The sequence below is a fragment of the Herpailurus yagouaroundi genome, unplaced genomic scaffold, assembly GCF_014898765.1.
Source record: "Herpailurus yagouaroundi ecotype Mexico unplaced genomic scaffold, PumYag 163, whole genome shotgun sequence".
Classification (NCBI taxonomy): Eukaryota; Metazoa; Chordata; class Mammalia; order Carnivora; family Felidae; genus Herpailurus; species Herpailurus yagouaroundi.
The window spans coordinates 13,014,997-13,033,873 of record NW_024412404.1 but is presented as its reverse complement, the minus strand read 5'-3'; the positions used below and the strand labels follow the sequence as shown (position 1 = coordinate 13,033,873).

General features: G+C 45.5%; 1 protein-coding gene across 3 annotated transcripts in view; it reads left to right on the top strand.

Annotated features, from left to right (window-relative positions):
- Positions 1-4,435: 4,435 nt before the first annotated feature.
- The window catches only part of PSAP (prosaposin), a 34,102-nt gene continuing 19,660 nt past the window's right edge, over positions 4,436-18,877 (top strand). For all 3 annotated transcript variants that reach the window (XM_040485302.1, XM_040485301.1, XM_040485300.1), the window contains exon 1: positions 4,436-4,567. In XM_040485302.1, coding sequence (XP_040341236.1) covers positions 4,528-4,567 — 40 coding nt within the window. In that variant the 5' untranslated portion in view covers positions 4,436-4,527. The remainder of the gene's footprint in view (positions 4,568-18,877) is intronic.

The window sequence follows — 18,877 nt, the reverse complement described above, 5'->3', positions numbered from 1 at the left end:
ATCAGGAGTGAGAAGAAAAGGCATTCCCTCCTCAGAGATAGAGTGAAGAGGTCAAATAGGAAATGACTAGAAAGATAAAGATAAGGTAGGGGCTGGAGCATTGTTGAGAAGATCTGGAATATAACAAAAACTGGAGATAATGAAAGCTTAAACAAGGTATGTGTGTCTTTACAGAAATAAAGTCTGGAGAGGGGCCACATAAAGCAGTTAATAATCATGAGGGATCCAGGCTCTTATCTTGCTGCTTTGTTATCCTTAATAAGACTTCTACCTCATAGTCCATGATGGATGCTTAAGCTCCTGCCATCGTGTCTGCAGTCCAGGCAGTGAGAAGGAGAAAGGAATTTGTAGCCAGGACAGCATTCTGGTACAAATCAGAGTTGTTCAGTAGTAAAATTATTGAAATATTTCTCCACCAGCTGGTAATAGCTGATGACTCCCTGATGCCAACCTCCTCATCCTCCCAATTCATCCCCTGGATCGGTTGGGACCTTCCTTAGCATTCCCTCAGAACTATGCCCCATGTCCTGGCTGTACCAGTTGTTAAATATTTGCATTAGATGTGTCTCTTCAAGAACAGTACCGAGGGGCGCCTGGATGGCTCAGTCAGTTGAGCGTCCGACTTCAGCTCAGGTCATGATCTCACGGTTTGTGAGTTCGAGCCCTGTGTCAGGCTCTGTGCTGACAGCTTGGAGCCTGCTTCGCATTCTTGTCTCCCTCTCTCTCTGCCCCTCCCCTGCGCCCACGCTGTCTCTCTCTCTCTCTCAAAAATAAATAAAGATTAAAAAAAAAAAAAAGAATAGTACCGAGAATTCACAAAAAAGGCACTTGTTCTTTTATCACATTGGCCGGAATAAAGTCCCATGGTTGCAAGGGAGGCTGGGAAATGTAGTCTTTATTCTGGGTGGTCATGTACCATGGCGGGGGCAGCGGGAGGGGGAGCCTTGGTTACTCAGAATCAAGGGAAAAGAGGTGAAAGATACTAGGAGGTCACAGCAGCCTTGGACACATGGGAGGGCTGTGCGAGCCTAGCCGGGACTGTTAATTCTCCAGCAGATGTCTCAGGTGAGGATATAAGACGAGAAATCAGAGGCTGGGAATTGGTGGTTGGGTGACTGAAGGGTGATGGGGAGAGGGGTCCTCGGTAGAGGCTGATACTTGAGTGGCCGCCTGAGGGGTGCAGAGGAGGCTGAAAGGCAAATGCAGGCAGGGAGACTAAAGGCTGGAGGTCTTGATGAGGAAGACGCCAGAGGGAGAGGAGTCTGGACTTTGTTGTTCGAGACACAGCCATGGCGGGACAGGAGGCTTCCAGGATGAGGTTCCGTGGTGGCTGTCTGGGGGGCCACGCTGGGGAGCTGGGCCTTCACGGTGGCTGCTTCTGTTACATCGGCTGTCTTGGCCAAGGACCCTTCCAGGTGTCGAAAGAGTAACAGACGGCAGCCCTCTGGGGCCAAAAGTGGAATCCAAGTGGATCTGACAGGCAGGTCAAGAGATCTCAGACACTAGTGGGGCCTCCTGACGATCTGGGCCCTGGAACTGGAAAACCGTCAGGATCGCTGCTGGGATTTCCAGCATGGCTCACATTTCTGAGGAAAGACATCTCTTCAGTTTCCTGAGAACTTGAGCTCCCAGGAGGGAGGAAACGAAGGGGGTTTTCTTTTCTTTTTAAAGTTCTCCCATAATTTTTTCTTTAAAAAGTGTGAAGTAACACACGGACATTGTAATGAGTGAAATAGTGCAAAGATGAGCTCATCCAAGTCAGCAGACTCTCTCCCCACCTCCGATTCTCTGTTCCTCTCCTCACCCAAAATCCCCCCACTTCTAAGGGGGACAGGGCAAGAGGGCTTCACTTTCCCGGTCAGTGCATGCCTGGAGCGGGAGATCCTCGAGCCTCCCTTGCCAGCTCTTGAGTTCCCCTCTGGGAAGTCATGGCAGGCCTTGAAGTGGACAATGGGGCTTGGGCCTTGCTCTGGAATTTTCTGGAAATTACATTCCTCCTGGGCCTGTTGTGTACCAGTGCTTGCTGCTTCTACCTCGTTTCTTTTCTTTTTTAGTGTTTTTATTTATTTATTTTTAAAATTTTTTTAACGTTTATTTATTTTTGAGACAGGGAGAGACAGAGCATGAACGGGGGAGGGTCACAGAGAGAGGGAGACACAGAATCGGAAACAGGCTCCAGGCTCTGAGCGGTCAGCACAGAGCCCGACGCGGGGCTCAAACTCACGGACCGCGAGATCGTGACCTGAGCCGAAGTCGGCCGCTTAACCGACTGAGCCACCCAGGCGCCCCTAGTGTTTATTTTTGAGAGAGGGAGAGAGAGAGAGAGAGGGAGACAGAGGATCTGAAATGGGCTCTGTGCTAACAGCAGCAAGCCCAGTGCAGGACTTGAACTCACAAACTGCGAGATCATGACCTGAGCCGAAGTCGGACGCTTAACCGACTGAGCCACGCAGGTGCCCCACTACCTCATGTTTCAAAGGCGATTTGAGTATCAGTGTTTCATCCAGGCCACTTTCCTTAGTTAGTCATGATTGTTCAGCATTTGAGATCTTTTCAGTATCCACTGTCATAAAGGGTCCTTCTGTGACCACTTTGGATAAAATATTTCCTAGTTCTAGACAATTTCCCTGGGGGGTATATTGGTAGGAATGATATTATAGGGTCAAAGGGTCCAAATAATTTCATGGCTCTTCATCATCTATGCACAGATGCCCAAGAAAGTGTTTTAAGAGATTTAAGCATTTATTGACTTGGTGAAAAATTATAATAATCTGCTTACTGTTTTTATATTCTTCATTAAAATTCTGTCCTTACAGGCAGAGAGGTGGACACAGGATCACATTATTGTGTTCCAGGTATGCAAATGAAGGCAGCAAAAGTGCATCTTAAAAACATTGATATATCCCTCTAGTTATGAGGGGGGGGGGGAGTATTAAAAAAGAGTCGTGGTTGGTTCACTCTGTCATTAAGCAGCTTTGAGAGCTCAGTAACTCCACCAAAGTGAGAGCACATGATCAGGTCTGTAAGCTTCCTTTTGGCATAGAGTCTTGTAATCTCTGCATGGCACACAGGGTTGCTTGGCTGGAGCTGAGGGACAGGGCTGTGTCCTAGAGCCCTACCTCCATTGCATTTATCTGGCCACTGGGGTGATCGGCCTTGTGCTTGTGCCCGGACCTAAGAAGGCAGCAGATGAGGCAACCATGCAGCCATTTGACCACTGAGGCCAACCAGTGAGGCACCCGATTTAGATCAAATCTTGTCCCAACTTTACTCAGCCCTCTTATGTCACCTTCGGTGGTGCACACTTCCCAGTTAGCTCCCCAGTGGGAAGTAAGAACTGCAGTGTGGGGGTGGGGGTGGGGGCGAACCAAAAGCCCTGAGACTTGTCTGTGGCCTGTTCCTGAGAGAGTACAGATTGTCAGAGGCAGATGGAACCTTGGGTTTGCTCCCCTGTGGTCAGGTGTGACCTTGGATAAATGTCTTTCCCTCGCCTGGTCTCAATTTCCCCTTTACTACAATGAGGGAATGGGACTAAATGACCTTTCAGCATCTGTCCTAATAGGCCGAGATTTCCCTCCTTTTCCTTCCCTTGGGCTAGTAGGCACTCCTTTGGGAGAGGGCGGGGCTGGATCGTCTCCCTGCTCAGAATTAGACTGGTAGCCACAGGTAGAGGGCAAGTGGTTTTGTGCGGGCCACCTGGGCCTTTCTTATTTTCAAGAATAAGATGAATATGGAGGGTTGCACAGCGTGGGGCTCTGGCTGATGTACAGCCAGGCTCTCACGTTCAGGCTTCGCTTCTTGTTCCCTTCTTCAATGGCTGAGGCACTTCTTCTTCCCCATCTTCCCCTCCACCCTGGCCAACTCCAGGACAAACAATGGTAGGACCTCGGGAGGGACTGTATTTAATACTGAAGACCAGTCTGTGGGTCATGAAGAGAAGAGATTGTGGATATGACATGTTAAGAGGGAAAATCGAGGTCCAGAATGAAGCCGCACACGCACACCAGCCCCAGCCAGGTAAACTATACATAAACATCATTTAAGAGACAATGTGGTGGGGTGCCGAGTTTGCATAATGACCTTGAAAGCTTAGATAAAGTCATTAACCTTTTTGAGTTTGGATTCTCACCAGAAAAATTGAATAGAAATTTATTTCTACATAATTTCTATAATAATGGAAAGCGGTACCTCACTGAAAAAATGTGAGGCTTAAAATATACACATAAAGTCTCTAATATTGACTTATTCAAGTACTAGTTTTCTTCTCGAACGACCTCTCCTTTCCCTTCCACCACACGTTTTTCCCCCTCCCGTCCCATCCCCCCTCTCGTCCTCCTTCCACCTGACCCCTTCCAGTCGCGCAGGCGCCCTGCGCGTGGCTGAGTCAGGCTGCGGGGAGAGCTCAGGCAGGCCTGGCCGGGGCGGAGCTTGCGCCTGCGCAGTGCGCAGCTTTGGGGCGGGGCAGGTTTATAGCCGCTGAGGATCAGCTGACGCTCCGCATTGCAGACTGCGGAGTCGGGCGTCGTCATGTACTCTCTCTTCCTCCTGGCCAGCTGCCTGGGCGCGGGTAAGCCCTGAGACCTCCCCCAACCACCCCCAGTCTGGGGAAGGGGTTCCCCGCAGAACGCTGCCCACCCGTTCTGGAGCGGACCTTCTCGGGCCTCGGCCCTCCTCTGTTGGGGTTGACGAGGGGCGCTCACTGCGCAGGCGCTTGCGCAGCGCAGATAGCTGCGGGGCGGCGGAGGGGCTTTGGGAGGCGGCTGGCAGACCGGTCTCCTAGAAGCCCCCGGGCCCGCCACTAAGGGCCGGGGCGAGTGGGCTAGGCGGGCAGGACGGGAGAAGTAGTATCTCCCTCGGGGTTCGAGATGGTGTCGCCGCGGCCTCCCCCCAGCTCTGGGAGTGGGCCTGGAGGGTGACCCCTCTTGCACCTGTGCTATGCTTGGGCTGGGTGCACGTGATCGAGATGGCCTGGAGCCTCATCCATTGGGACACACTTAGGTCCTTGGCCTCAAGCTGCCCCAGTTTTAAAGAATGTTGAGGTTGCAGGAAGCACATAAGTATGTCATCTATGTAGATGTTTATCTTTACATAGATATTTTATTCTTGATCCTACGTCTTGAATCAGATGATAAGGGGTTTTGTGCGGATGGTTTTGCAATGAAATTCACATTTCACCTCCTTTAAAATGTCTGGCACAGCCGCTGGCCCTTTTTCGCAGTGGCCTTTATTTTGGGGGAAAATAGAAGTACGTGAGAAGCTGTGCACAGGAATATTCTTACATTTGTTTGTTGCCCTTAAATAGTACTGATGGTTATTAAAATCATTGCAGGCTATTAAGGCAATGCTTGGGGACCAGCCGCATGGCCTTCTGGAATTAGAAGGAGCCCTTCCGCCCTCCCCATGTTACTGTGACCTTTATTCCTCCAAACTCGTGCTCATTTTAAATCCTAGTAAAGGGAAATGAGTGAGGTTGAGTACTTATCAGACTTTTATAGTTTGATAGTTGTGGAGCCAGATTTTAGTTTATATACGGAGAGGATCCCAAGTCTGGGTTTTTTCAGGTAATACAGCTGAAAGGAAAGGAAATACACTGAAAGGTAATAAACCCGACCTTTAGGGCCAACCTCAGTTTCTGTTTCTAGTTAACTGTAATCAGGAGCTTTCTTCCATTCTATCATGCGACTGTTAAGATTTCGATAAACTAATAAAATGGATGACAGAGTTGATGGAAAACCGAAGAAATAAGATACTTACAGATGAAATAAATTGAAGATGTTTTTCTTCTGGTAGCTTTCAGCACCTCCCAGGAATGTGTCTTAACCTTAAACCACGCTCTTAAACTTGTTTTACTTGTAGGTTGTGAAAGGTGATCTGCTTATAAAGAAAGATACTTGATTTTGTAGTCACTGAAGGAAATGTATTTCTCTCTGGGGTTGATCCTATTTGCTATTCCATCATCTGTGTAATAAACTAATACTAGTCTCTAAATTTTCTGCACTGATTGAGAACAATTTTTTGTTCAGTATCACAGTTCCTATTGGCAGTGAGTCACTCTTCACAAGACCTTTGTGAGTTCTGAATCATTCAAATCACTAGAAAGGGACTTGTTTCTTTTGAAGTGTAAAAGCCTCCTTTGGTGTACTTGGGAGTATGGTTAACCAGAATATTTAGTTAACCAAGAGACCCTCCTCCCTGAACACTTGAGTAAATGGGACCATGTTACAATTCTAGGCCTTATTCTAACCTTGCTGCCCGGCCTTTGGGATTATCCCAAGGTTATGAGTTTCTAATGATACCGAGTTTGTTAATGAAGGTGTGTGGTGACTACAGCCATCCTCTGCTGAGAGGTGCTTCGAACTTGCCATTCCAGCATGGCACTATGTAGTGCGGTGGCATCCTGTACTTTTGATGATGACCTGGTGATGGAGACCCTTGCTTTTGAGATTTTCGGACTCATCCAGTGGTCCTTCCTTTTCCCCCACCTGATAAAGAAAGTAAAGTAATGGTGTACCGAGAGAATTGGAGAGCATCTAATCTAACCTCTTGGTAAGGAATGAGGACACATGCGCCCCCAGAGCTGACTCTCCCAAATCATAGGCCGTGTACTGGGGAGGTCAGGATCAGAACCCAGGACTCCTGACAGTGCTTGCTCTTTCTGTAGCCTCTCATCAATTCTTACCTTTTACAAACTTACTGGGTTGTAATTTGCATACCAGAAACATGCACATTGTGAGGTGTAGAACTTGATTGATTACCACTGAGCGAACATAACCACCTTAAGCAGCCCTCAAGGTCAAGGGATGGAGAGCATCAGATCCCCTGTACCTCACCCATTCACTGCCTTGTCTCACTTGCTCCAAAGGAAACCACTCTGTTAGCTTCCAGCACCATAGATGTAAAAAATAACTGTTTTTGAACTTTTTGCAAATGGAGCCATGGTAAGGCATACTGTTGGGTGACTTCTGTGGTGGACAGAGACAGGGCCAGTGTTAATGAGGTGATGTGTGTAAAGCACGTGGCATGGTGCCTGGGGTGTGGTATGTGCTCAGTGAAACCTAGGTGCCCTGTTACTGTCACTTGGGTGGTGGCTAACCATGTGAATGGTGTTTGCCCAACACTGAGGAAGGTAGGCTCTTGGGGGATGTTAGAAGGTATTTTATATATATATGTGTGTGTGTGTGTGTGTGTATATATACACATATATGTATGTATATGTATGTATATGTACATATATAAAATGCATATATATAGTACGTATATGTATATATAAAAATGCATATATATACACATATATGTATATATGTATTATATATGTATATATGTGTATAAAATGCATACATATGTATATATGTATTATATATGTATATATATGTATTTTATATATATATATATATAAATCCATTTGGAAGCTCATATTTATGATGATTCAAGACATGAGTTTGTGGTGTAGCCTGCTGAATATCAACACAACTTCAGTTCTCACCTGACAGGAATTTTGGATAAATCTGATTTCTCAATTTTCAATCAATAATCAGTTTTATTCTGAAAATACTAATGTTATTCATGAAAGGTTTATTTGTATTAACCAGTCAAGGATTTGTTAACTGCTTTACTTGCATTTGACAAGCCACATCCAGTATATTCTACAAGTTGGATTGAGTGATTGCATTTGACAAGCCACATCCAATATATTCTACAAGTTGGATTGGGTGGTCTGGATTTTTCTAGATCAGGGGAGGGGAACTTGTTCCTCCATTTTCTTGGTTTGTGAAACTGGAATGGCCAGACTGGGGCTTGACTAGACGGGGAGGAGGGAGGGCAAACAGGGGGCTGCTGCCTGGGGAAAGCACCTGATAGAGGCGTGGGAAGCTCTCTAAGCCAAGACCGTGCCACTTGGGCAAGTGTGTGCCAAGCTTTTGGAAACGGTTTTCTAGCATGGGCATTCCAGATAGCTGGAAGCCTTGCTCTCTGGCTCTTATTTGGTTCTGCCATGAGAAAGGAAGGTCTAGATTCTCTTTAAATCAACAGAAAATACGAATTATGTTACCCTGCCTTTTTTTTTCTAAATAATTTTAAAATAATGGTGAAAAAGACAGTGATTGGGATAAAGAATTTGGCTGTTGCAGAAGTACTGGTTTGCTTTGCTTTTTGTTTTGTTCCATGAAATTCCAGAAAATAACCAGAATTATGTCTTTGGGGTAATAGTTTGTGTACTGCTAAATAATCTGTAAATTCCATGTTTTCTTTTGGAATTTGTAATTATAATGGGACTGAGATGATACCATGGAAAATAATTTTATCACATCACTAACAGCTGTACGACCTTGGTGAAGTTTCTTACACAGTGGTGCTTCCTCATCTGCAAGATAGGGTTACTGATCATTCTGATCTAATAGGGTTGCCGTGACGCTTTAGGACTTCACTCTGGAAGGATGTAGGTAGTACATACTGAAAGCTTGGCTGCTATACCACGAATAAAAACCATATCATGTTTGTCAGTGTTCTTGTACCTGCACAGGCGACTCTCCTCTGCCCTTGATTTTGTGACATCCCCTGGCTTCTTTCATTTCAAAGAATGTTTTAAATTTAATAAAACAATTAAATTGACTTATAAATACGTGTGCTGTATGTAGTTACTGGGTCAGGAAAACAAACGAGGGTATAGGCAGTCAGCAGTTAAGAGGGGGTGGAAGTCTATATGCTAGTTAGCTAGACTTGGTGTGTAGCTAGATCAGCCTTTGTCAGCAGTCTAGCAGATCAGGGCCTGGTTTTGGTAATCCGAGTATTCATAATCTAGGCCCGTTGTTACTGACCATCGTACCTGTTTTAAGTCCTCTCCTCTGGTTTCCCTGTCCATACGTGGGGGTGAACAGTTTAGATGATAGCTGCACATAGTGAATAAGTCCAGCAGTGAAAAAATGAAGGGTAAAAAGTCTGTTTCCGTCCCACCAGTGTCCCCCAGACCTTTCCCAGAGACAGCTTGGTACTAGCTCCTTTAGGAGCCTTCCAGAGCAGCATATAATTGTGTGGGGTTCCCCTTTCTCGTTTTTTTTTTTTTAACACAAATGTAAAAAAAATGTTTTTATTTTATTTTTTTTATAACACAAGTATGTAATAAACATATTACACTGGCTTGGTCTTTTTCACAGGTGGAACATTGTAGATATCCAGAGAAGTGGGAGAATAATTAGAATGAACACCCGTGTGTGCAATACTTGGTTAAGAAACAGGGCCTAACAAATCCCTCCTCCCTTTGTAAATCACCTTCTTGGGCTTGGTGTTTATCGTTCCCCTGTAGGTCTTTATCCTCTCATACATGTAAGTATGACTGGTATGTATTGGGTATTTTAAACACTGGACAAATACTGCATATATTCTTGGGTTATTTATTTTTTGGCTAGTGAGCTTCATTCATGTTGATAATGTGTGGTTCTTTCATTTTCACTACAGTATAGTATTTCATTTACGTCATGTATACTCTGTTGCTAGACATTTAGATTATTTCTAGTTTTTTCTCTTAAACTGCTTCTGTAAGTGTTCTTGTGCACATGAACAGGCATTTTTCTAGAGGATACACCTAGGAGCAGAATTTCTGAGTTGTGGACTGTACATATTTTACTTTAGGAATTGCCGAATTCCTCTCACATATTTTGGCAATTTATATTCCCATGGTATAAGCAATTTTACTTGCATCAGTAACATTTGATATTGTCGGACTTTAAACTTTGCCAGTTTTATAAAAGAGTGATTAGGTTTGCATTTTCATGCTAGTATGGATAGACCTGTCTTTTAAATTTCAGAATAATTTGAGATGTATGGAAAAATTAAAAAGATAGTGTGACGAGTTCCTATCTACTCTTCACCCAGCTTCCCCTATTGTTAACATCTTACGTATCCACTATACCTTTGTCACAAGTAAGGAGTGAACATTGGGACAGGGTCATTAACTACACTGCACACTTCATGTAGCCGTTAGCAATGTTCCCACTAATCTCAGAATCAAATCCAGGGTACCACACTGCAGTTAGTTGTCATGTCTTAATCTCTTCCTTCCTCCCAGCTGTTTAAAAAATAGTTACAGAGGGTTTCATTGTATGTATGTGCCAATTTATTTTTTTATTTTTGTTTTAGAGAGCAAGAGAGAACATGCGAGTGGGGCAGAGGGGCAGAAAGAGGGAGAATCCCAAGCAGGCTTCACACACAGCAGGGTGCCCAATGCGGTTGGGATCATGACCTAGAGCGGAAATCGGGAGGTGGATGCTCAACTGACTGAGCCACTTAGGCGCCCCTATATGAGTCAATTTAGTTAACCTCGTTGATGAACATCTTTGTTTCTGAAAAAATGAGATGAATCCTAGTAACATTTCCAAATTTTAAAATTGAATCTTGGCCATATTTGGGCAGATGCTGCTTTTGAAAAGAAATTATTTGCATTAATGGAAATCTCATAAATAAGATTGAAGGAGATACTCTAGAAAATTCTTCTGGCTAGTCTTTGTGATGTCACTTATTACGGTAAAAAAAAAAAATTCTTCAGCAGTGGTAATGGGGTGCTCTCCTGCAAGTGTAGGCATTGGTACCAGAGGGTCCTGGGGCTTCCTGTCTCTCATGGGTTAAAACTTAATTTGTCTTGCAGGCTTGCACGTCACCCTGTCTTTGGCCACCTTTCAGGGCTCTTCTCCCTCTTCTGTCAGGTCAAGGCTGCTCTCCAGCTTCTGGTGCCTTACGGTTGCTTAGAACCTTTGCATTTTGGGTTCCACCTGTCTGGAACATTTTCCTCCCAAGACAATCCATGTGGATTCCTCCCTCCACTTAGTTGTCTGCTCATCTGTTGGCTCGTCAGAATTCCTCATTGCACTGTCTGCATGGCCATGCTGTCCTGCTCTAGTCTTGTTCTTCTTTTGGCTTGGCTTCATTTTTCTTCATAGCATTCCCCAGCACCGGGCATTCTGTGGTATGTGTATCTGTCGTCTTGATCACTTGCTGTGTCTGCAGCATGTTTGAGTGTGCTCAGCCCATAGTAGGTGCTTAGCGCTGCTAAGTGGCGGTGTGGGGTGCGGCCGAGTAGACTTCAGCTCAGGAGGCGCCGGTAGGTTAATGGTGTCAAGTCTTTATCACGATTAAAAAAAGTCTTTTATTTACTGAAAGTAGTTTTAGAATTGGTGTCTAGGGGTTGACAGATCAGTGACTTTGAGCTCAAGTGAAATGTTGACCATTATAATAGTTTATGTCCAGATTAGGGGGACCCTCAAACCTGTTAGGATATTATGTGGCGGGTAGGGACATAGGAACCTAACGACTTACATACCCTGTGGTTAACAGAACTTAGATAATCCTGTGGTGGCTGTGATTTGAGGTAAATCTGAAAAGGGAACCAGCCATAATTTGAGAAGTTCTTTCCCCTGCTCTGGGTTCCAGATATGGGTTGTTGTAAGTGGTGGCTCTCAAGCTTTTGGTCTCCGCATCCCTGTATACTTGTGAGTTATTGACGGACCCCAAAGAGCTTTTGTTGATGTGGACTGCAGCTTTCAATATTACCGTCTTACAAATTAAGCTGGCAATTTAAAGAAATAATCCTTTAGAAATGATAAACCCATTAACCCGTGTTAATATAATTTTCATGAAAAATAACTTTTCTTAAACACAAATATATTTAGTGAGAGAATGGCTTGTTCTACATTTTTGCAGCGTTTTTTTCAAACACCTGACAGGATTCTGTGCTGCCTCTGCATTCAGTCTGCCGCCGTGTCACCACATGCTCTACGCGTCCGGAAAGACTCCACTGCGCATTTGGGAACGAATGAGTAAAAAAGGCAACTAACACCCTGGTATTATTACTGTTAGGAGAATTTTGACCTCACAGACCCCCTGAGGAAATCTCTGGGACCCTCAGGGTTCTCTGGACCATGCTTTGAGAACTACTGGTAATAGTTGATTCGCAGGAACTATAGGCATCATAGCTAACACGGAGGGTTTATTGTGTACCCAGTACTTTTTAAAGTGCTTTTTGCCTAACACTGATTTAATCCTCACAACAGACCTGTGAGGTAAGAGCAACGAAATCAGAGTGCTAGGGCATTCTACCATTCTGTTCTTATCTGTGCCTTGAACTGAAGTTTAGGTTTCGGCCCTTCAGATGAAAGGCTGAAGGGTGGTATTCCTACAAAGTATTAACTAAGGTAAGTCAAAGTTACATTTATAGCTGACATGCACGTATCTGCGATTTTTTAGTTGATCGTGTGGGACAAGCCCGGAACACTGAGTTTCCTTATTAGTGGGGCTCGCGTGAAATCTTTTTTAGCATATTACTGTCTTTTTTTTTTTTTTTAATTTTTTTTTCAACGTTTATTTATTTTTGGGACAGAGACACAGCATGAACGGGGGAGGGGCAGAGAGAGAGGGAGACACAGAATCGGAAACAGGCTCCAGGCTCCGAGCCATCAGCCCAGAGCCCGATGCAGGGCTCGAACTCACAGACCGCGAGATCGTGACCTGGCTGAAGTCGGACGCTTAACCGACTGCGCCACCCAGGTGCCCCAGCATATTACCGTCTTCTACGGGTGTGGAGAGACCACCCAGCCTGTCAGCAGGGCTGAGGTAGAGCCCATGCTGGCTTCTGGCTGACTGAATCGACTCATCTGCACACCTGGGCCGGGTCTAGAGCCGTGCAGATGTACTGCTGACCTCCGCCTGTACCCGTTCACCTGACCAGACCCTAGGCAGTCCTGCCAGGGGCTCATTTCTTCACGGTCCACTTGTGTCAGCATCTTATCTAAGGTGATTTACTTTCATCTCTGATCATCAGCTGATCGATGCTTTGGAAGAAGAGCTTTGCTAGCAGTTTGTTGGATTGGAGTGCTCTTGAATGAACTAGATAGGAATTTCCCTTCCCAAAATTAATTATGCCACTTGTATCACTCTTGTGTAATCTAAGAGGATTGCGTTCTTGTCTCTCGGTGTCTCAGTTATCACCGCACAAGCTAATTTACCCAAGGACTCTATTGCCTTCTCCATGGAGATCAGTTTTTTTGCCCTGGAATGATCTCACTTATGAGAAGAGTGAAGGGACAAGAAGAGGGAAAAACTAAGGAGGGAGAGGAGAAGCAGGGAAGAAAGAACCTTGTCTTACATAACAAGAATAATAGCTTATTGGGGCCAGAGGTGATGGGATGTCAGCGAGGTGACCTTGAGACCTTTATTGCCACGGATTTCTTTTGTGATAAGAGGAATATTTGGACCTTCTTCAGATCAAGGCAGGCTGCCTCTGAGCATATGCTCTTCTGAATGATTAAATGGGCAGTGCTTTTTATTCTTCTCGTCAGAATGTTTCCAAGAGCAGGATCCTGCAAAGAAGAGACAAGTGCTCTTTGCCATTGAAGGTATTTGTGACACCAGCCTTTTGCTGGAGTAGTCAGTGTTGAGTGCGTTGCTTTATGTCCTGCTCTTAGGGGATCTAAGTGCATGAATTCTTCTGGGAAATGTTTGAATGGAGGGAACCTGCGGTAGATGCTGGCCCTCCCGGGGTTAGCCTTTCTTGGTTTCCTAGCAGCCTGCCTGTTGCCATGGTGTTAAATGAGCCAGGCAGCAGATCCATTGCCCTGTGGAATGTATGCGCTGATTGTTGGTGCTGGGAAGCTGCTTGTATTTTCTGTTATCCTTTTTTTGGGCAACTAGACTCCAAACAGTATTTAGCATATGCTACTTAAGATATTTACAAGGAAAAACGATGGCTAAAATAATAAGGCTGATTGTTTTAACACATAGAGCTTATAAAATACACCTTCTAGGAAAGGTCGTCCTGTTCTTTCTGAGAATGTGTTTGAAAATCTTTGGTAATTACATTGTGTATGTGGGTTTTTAAATATCCTTAGTGGAGGTAAGCCTTATAAAAGACTTGTTATTTGGGGACTATTCTGGTGAATGAAATAGATTAAGCTGGTATTTAGTTAGGCTTAGGTTTGACTGCAGACCACAGACAGCTAGAATAATAGTGGCTTAAATATGATAGAACTGTCCTGTCCTTCCACAGGAAGTTCAGGAGCCAGGAGCCAGGCAGTGTTGTGGTTCTACTTCCAGAAGAACCCAGACTTAGTCCCTTTCTAAATGTCCATCGTGAGTGCTAAAGATCCAGCCATCACACTTGCCTTTAAAGATGTGATACCTCTACTAACATCTCATTAGCCAGAATGTGGTTTCCTATCCAGACCCTGCCGCCAGGGAGACTGGGAAATGTAGTTAAATCTTGGCAGGCATGTCTATAGCTAACATGGTTAGCTGGTTCTCTGGAAGGAGTGGGGAATGGACATAAGGAGTAATTTGTGGTCTTGTAACCAAACCCAAGTTCATCTGTTGCATATGCAACAGAGCCAATCACTGAGACCTCAGGTGTGCAGCAAGGGAAGGCTTTATTTGAGAGCCAGCCAGCCAAGGAAATGGGAGTGCAGGCCTCAAATCCGCCTGTCTGAAGGGGCAGAGAACAAGTTTTTTTTTTTTTTTTTTTATAATTATAGGGGTTGAGATTACATATATATTGATGAAAAGAGGGGGGTGGAACTCATGACTATTGATGAGGAAAGATGGAGCATGTGCATTGAGCAAACATACATGAAACTTACTATTGTTCATGTTCATTTTAGGGTGGAGACATAAAATAGGGCAAAGTTGGAGTCCTGACATCAGGAGGTCCTTTTAGGACAAGGAGAGGGGCTATGTGCATGCTCCAAGAGCCTGGATAAACTGGATGAGGTCTTGGGCTCCTTATCACTGGTAGGGAATGCAGGGCTTGCTTGTTCATTGGCTGGAACCTTACCAGTGACCTTCAGCTCAGGCCTCTGCAGGGATAGCTAGTGGATTTGTTAGTGGGGTTTGAAAAAGAAACAACAGCTGATTTGGGAGCAACAGGGCTTTGAAAAACCAGCTTTAAACTTCCTGATAGTTTGAGTCTCATTAACCCTGTGGAATATAGTTTCAGTTTCTGCCACATTGGGCAGTAATTGTTCCCTGAAACTGGTGGTTTAGCTTTTTTTCTGCCTTTGAAGGGAACCTGGGAGAAAATTATACCACAATATAAAAATTAGAACGTGAATGCCTTCTGTTGGTGGCTCTTTCCCTCAAGTCCACTATCATTAACAGTTAGGTACAATTAACTGAGCTTCATAGGAACCAGGCACTCTGGGTCCTTTCTCTACTTTCTCATTGATTTTCACAGAATTCCTGAGAAAGGGGTGCTCTTTTTTCCCTCATATTTTGGAGATTGTGGTGAAATTACTTGTCCAGGTCTTGGCTTTTAGTAGACACCACCGCTGAGGGCAGTGATTATGTTGTCTTATTGCCTCCTCACCCTTCCAGAAAAGTACAGGCTTTAAGGGTGCTTTTGTTTTCTTTTTTTTTACATTTTTAATTTTTTTAATCTTTATTTTTGAGAAAGAGTGCGAGCAGGGGAGGGGCAGAGAGAGGGGGAGACACAGAATCGGAAGCAGGCTCCAGGCTCCGAGCTGTCAGCACAGAGCCCGACGCGGGGCTTGGACTCATGAAACGTGAGTTCATGACCTGAGCCGAAATTGGATGCTCAACCCACGGGGCACCTCTCATTCTTGCTCATGCAAAACTTCTTTTTTAGCATGTACGTAGGTAGTATCAACTCCTGGGCTGCTTATAGTGGAGCCTGTTTTACTCTTTGTGACTAACCAACAGCTTCTGAGGTTTGGGGATACAACTCTTTAGGTCTTCGAGCTGCCAGTTAATTACTTGATGAGTTGCAGAGTAAACAGACCAGCCTGGATTCTACTATTTGTGGGAGCAACCATTTGGGGTGAGGTAGTGGATCCGAGATCCTACTGTCGCTACTGTAGGGGATGTTGATGATGCTGATAGCACTTACTGCACTTCTGTAGCATGCTAGCTCCGTGTTTTACAGTTACTGGTTAATTTTTACAAACTCCTGGGAGTGCTAGCGATAGGCCCGTTTTGCAGATTGGAAGACTGAAGTCTTAAGGTCGCCTGACTAGAATTGGTGGAGCCATGATCTGAACCCTTGGCTGATTTCAAAGCCAGTGTGGTAGGGGAGTTCAGTTATGCAGATAAATTAAAATGCCAGAGAGATGATGGTGAAGGCGTGATGGCTGAGATATGTATTCTGGTAGTTGAAAGCGCATAACAGCCATGTCCTCTTGATTCTCAGCAGCAGTTCAGTGACTCCAGTAGTTGCGTCTTCATTTTATAGATGAACAAGCTCAGGAGAGTGATTTGCTGGAGGTCATTTGGGAGGGACTTGAGGAAGATCTTGATTTTAGTATCCCACATTTGAAAAACATTTAATTTAGATGGTGATGTCAGTTACCTTAGATGTCTCACTTTCTAGGCTCAAAATTTACTTTTCTTTTTGCAAGAAGCTATCACACCTAAAACACATGTGGCTCTAGTGAGTTCTCTCTGCCTTCCAGACCCACTAAGGTTTTTTTGTCTAGATCTAGACTCAAGAGCTGCCGCAGAGCCCATTTCTGGTGTAGCTCATGGCAGCCATTCTCAGTACAGTAAAATTCCATTGTAGCCTATTTTTTATAAATGACCTACATGTGGAATTATTTAGAATATGTCTATTTTCTTCTGGGCCTGGGGAGTAAAAAGGGAACAGAGTGCACCCATCCCTTTGCTGAGAAAATACAATGGAAGTCTTGTGTCTTAAAACAAAGCCTGTCTTTCCTTAATGAAATGGAACTTGCCTATAGGGTTTTAGTGTCTCTGAAGTGATAATTTCTCTAATTTCAGTGTACTAGCCTTTTGTCTTTGAGGGCTCAAATGGCAGGCCTTGGAGCTGAGAGAGGTAGTGCTTGTTTGTCCTCAGGAGTGTTTGTGTCTTAATAGGACACATTTAATCAGAACTCTCCAGTGGGCCAGGCACACATTCTAAGAACTTTCTTAGAGTTCAGCATATTGCCTCAAGAGAAGAAAGCTGGGGAGCGCCTGGGTGGCTCAGTGGGTTAAGTGCCAACTTCAGCTCAGGCATGATCTCATGGTCTGTGAGTTCGAGCCCCGCGTAGGGCTCTGTGCTGACGGCTCAGAGCCTGGAGCCTGCTTCGGATTCTGTCTCCCTCTGTCTCTGCCCCTCCGCCGCTTGCACTCTGTCTCTCACTCTCAACAATAAACATTAAAAACAACAACAACAACAAAACCAGGTGTAGAGAAGAAAGTTGGTATTTGGGGGCAGAGTGTGGGAGACAGAATAGAGATGAAAGCTTTGCTGGGAACACATTCTGAGAAATAACTGATAAGAAAGTGGTTTACGGTGATTTTTATGTATTGCTTATGTGTAAACACTGAAGAGGTCGTTTGCCTCATTTTACAAGAGTGAAGACGTGTAGCCCCTAAAGAACTTAGCCCTGCTCTCCACTCAGAATTTCTCTTACACAGAATTCCTTGTAGGTTGGGTATTTGCTTTCTGCTTGGTTGCTTCTGCTTTTGGACAGGTCATCACCTGACGAGGCATCCCATGCCCATTTTGTAACCCTGTGGGTGTCCCCTATCTCAAGCTGTGGTCTGCTTCTCTTAACCTCTTTTTTGCTCTGAGGTCTGGGTCCAAAACTGCACAGAGCAGATCCGCTCTCGTGTGATCGCTGGAAGGTGCCCTTTCCCTATGAAGGTGACTGTTTCTTGGAAACATTCTCCCAGCCAAGCACCTGCAGTCTTCTAGGGGATGCGGGAGTGGTGTCGCGTGCCCCCGCCTTCCTGACCTGCCGAGCTTGTCCCTGTCTCCTGGGAAGCGGAGCACACAGGCCTGAGCCCCCGCCGCCTGTCAGTGGGCCCGCAGCTGCAGCTTCTGACCACCACCTCCATCCTTGTGCTGTTGGCCCTTGCTCTCCATGTTTAAGTTTTACACGGAGTGCCATCTTCCTGGCTCTCTGTTCTGTAGGGGTCTCTCTGTTGGCTTCTCTCTCAGCCCCGCTGCTACCACTTCTTACTTGGAACGTTGGTAATCGCTTTCCATTCCAGTTAGCTGCCCCCTCGTCTGAACCTCCCACCTCTTTTTCAGTTCTGCCACATCGCCCCTGGGTTAAGACCCTGGCAGGAGCTGTAGCCCACAGGGTGAGCTTTCACACGGGTGCGAGCCTGCCGGCGGAGGCCCTCTTACCGGGCCTGAGGTCTGTCTTTGCAGGCTGGCTTCTGAAGAGACAGGAGGTTTCTCTCCCTTGGTACGTTCGGGAATCCCCTCTCAGCCGGTCTTTTGTCTCTCTTTTGTCAGGGGTCCCTTCAAAAACGTCATTGTGAAGAAGCCGCCTCCAGCTCCCCAGTAATTTTGCTGTCCCAGGGATCTCGTTCCTGTGTTTCTGTGTTTTGTTTCTCCCTTTGGGTGTCCGTGCCTCTCACGTGGGGCCACAGAGCCTGTCTCCCCACTTTGTTCTGCCGGAGTGCCACTGTCTTCCCAGTCAGGGGAGTCTGATAGTCCTGCCTTCATCTCCGTCGTCTTCCCGCTTGGGTAGCGAAAAACCAGGCTTGTCTTTACAGCCCTTCGGTCCATAGCTGGGATCTCCCTGAGAGATGCCTGAGAGCTCCCTGAAATGGTGTGAGGCTTTCGTATACAAATATATTTTCCGGGAAAAGGATTCGTGCCTCACGAGTGTTCTGACCCACCCTTTGGTTCCCTCACAGGGGATCAGCTCCTGAAATAAGTGCCCGAACCTCAGCAGGTAGCTCACTGGCATCGGCATCACCCACGCTTGCGTCTTAGCCTCACGGTAGCCGTCCTGAGGACGCACGGTTGTGAACGTAGCTTGGGTCATTTTAGGATATCACATTCGTTGTATACCACAGGCTGTTTTTATAAAAATACGCACTTTTAAAAACTTGGGCTTTCTGTTGGAGGTATATGGGAACGTCCTAC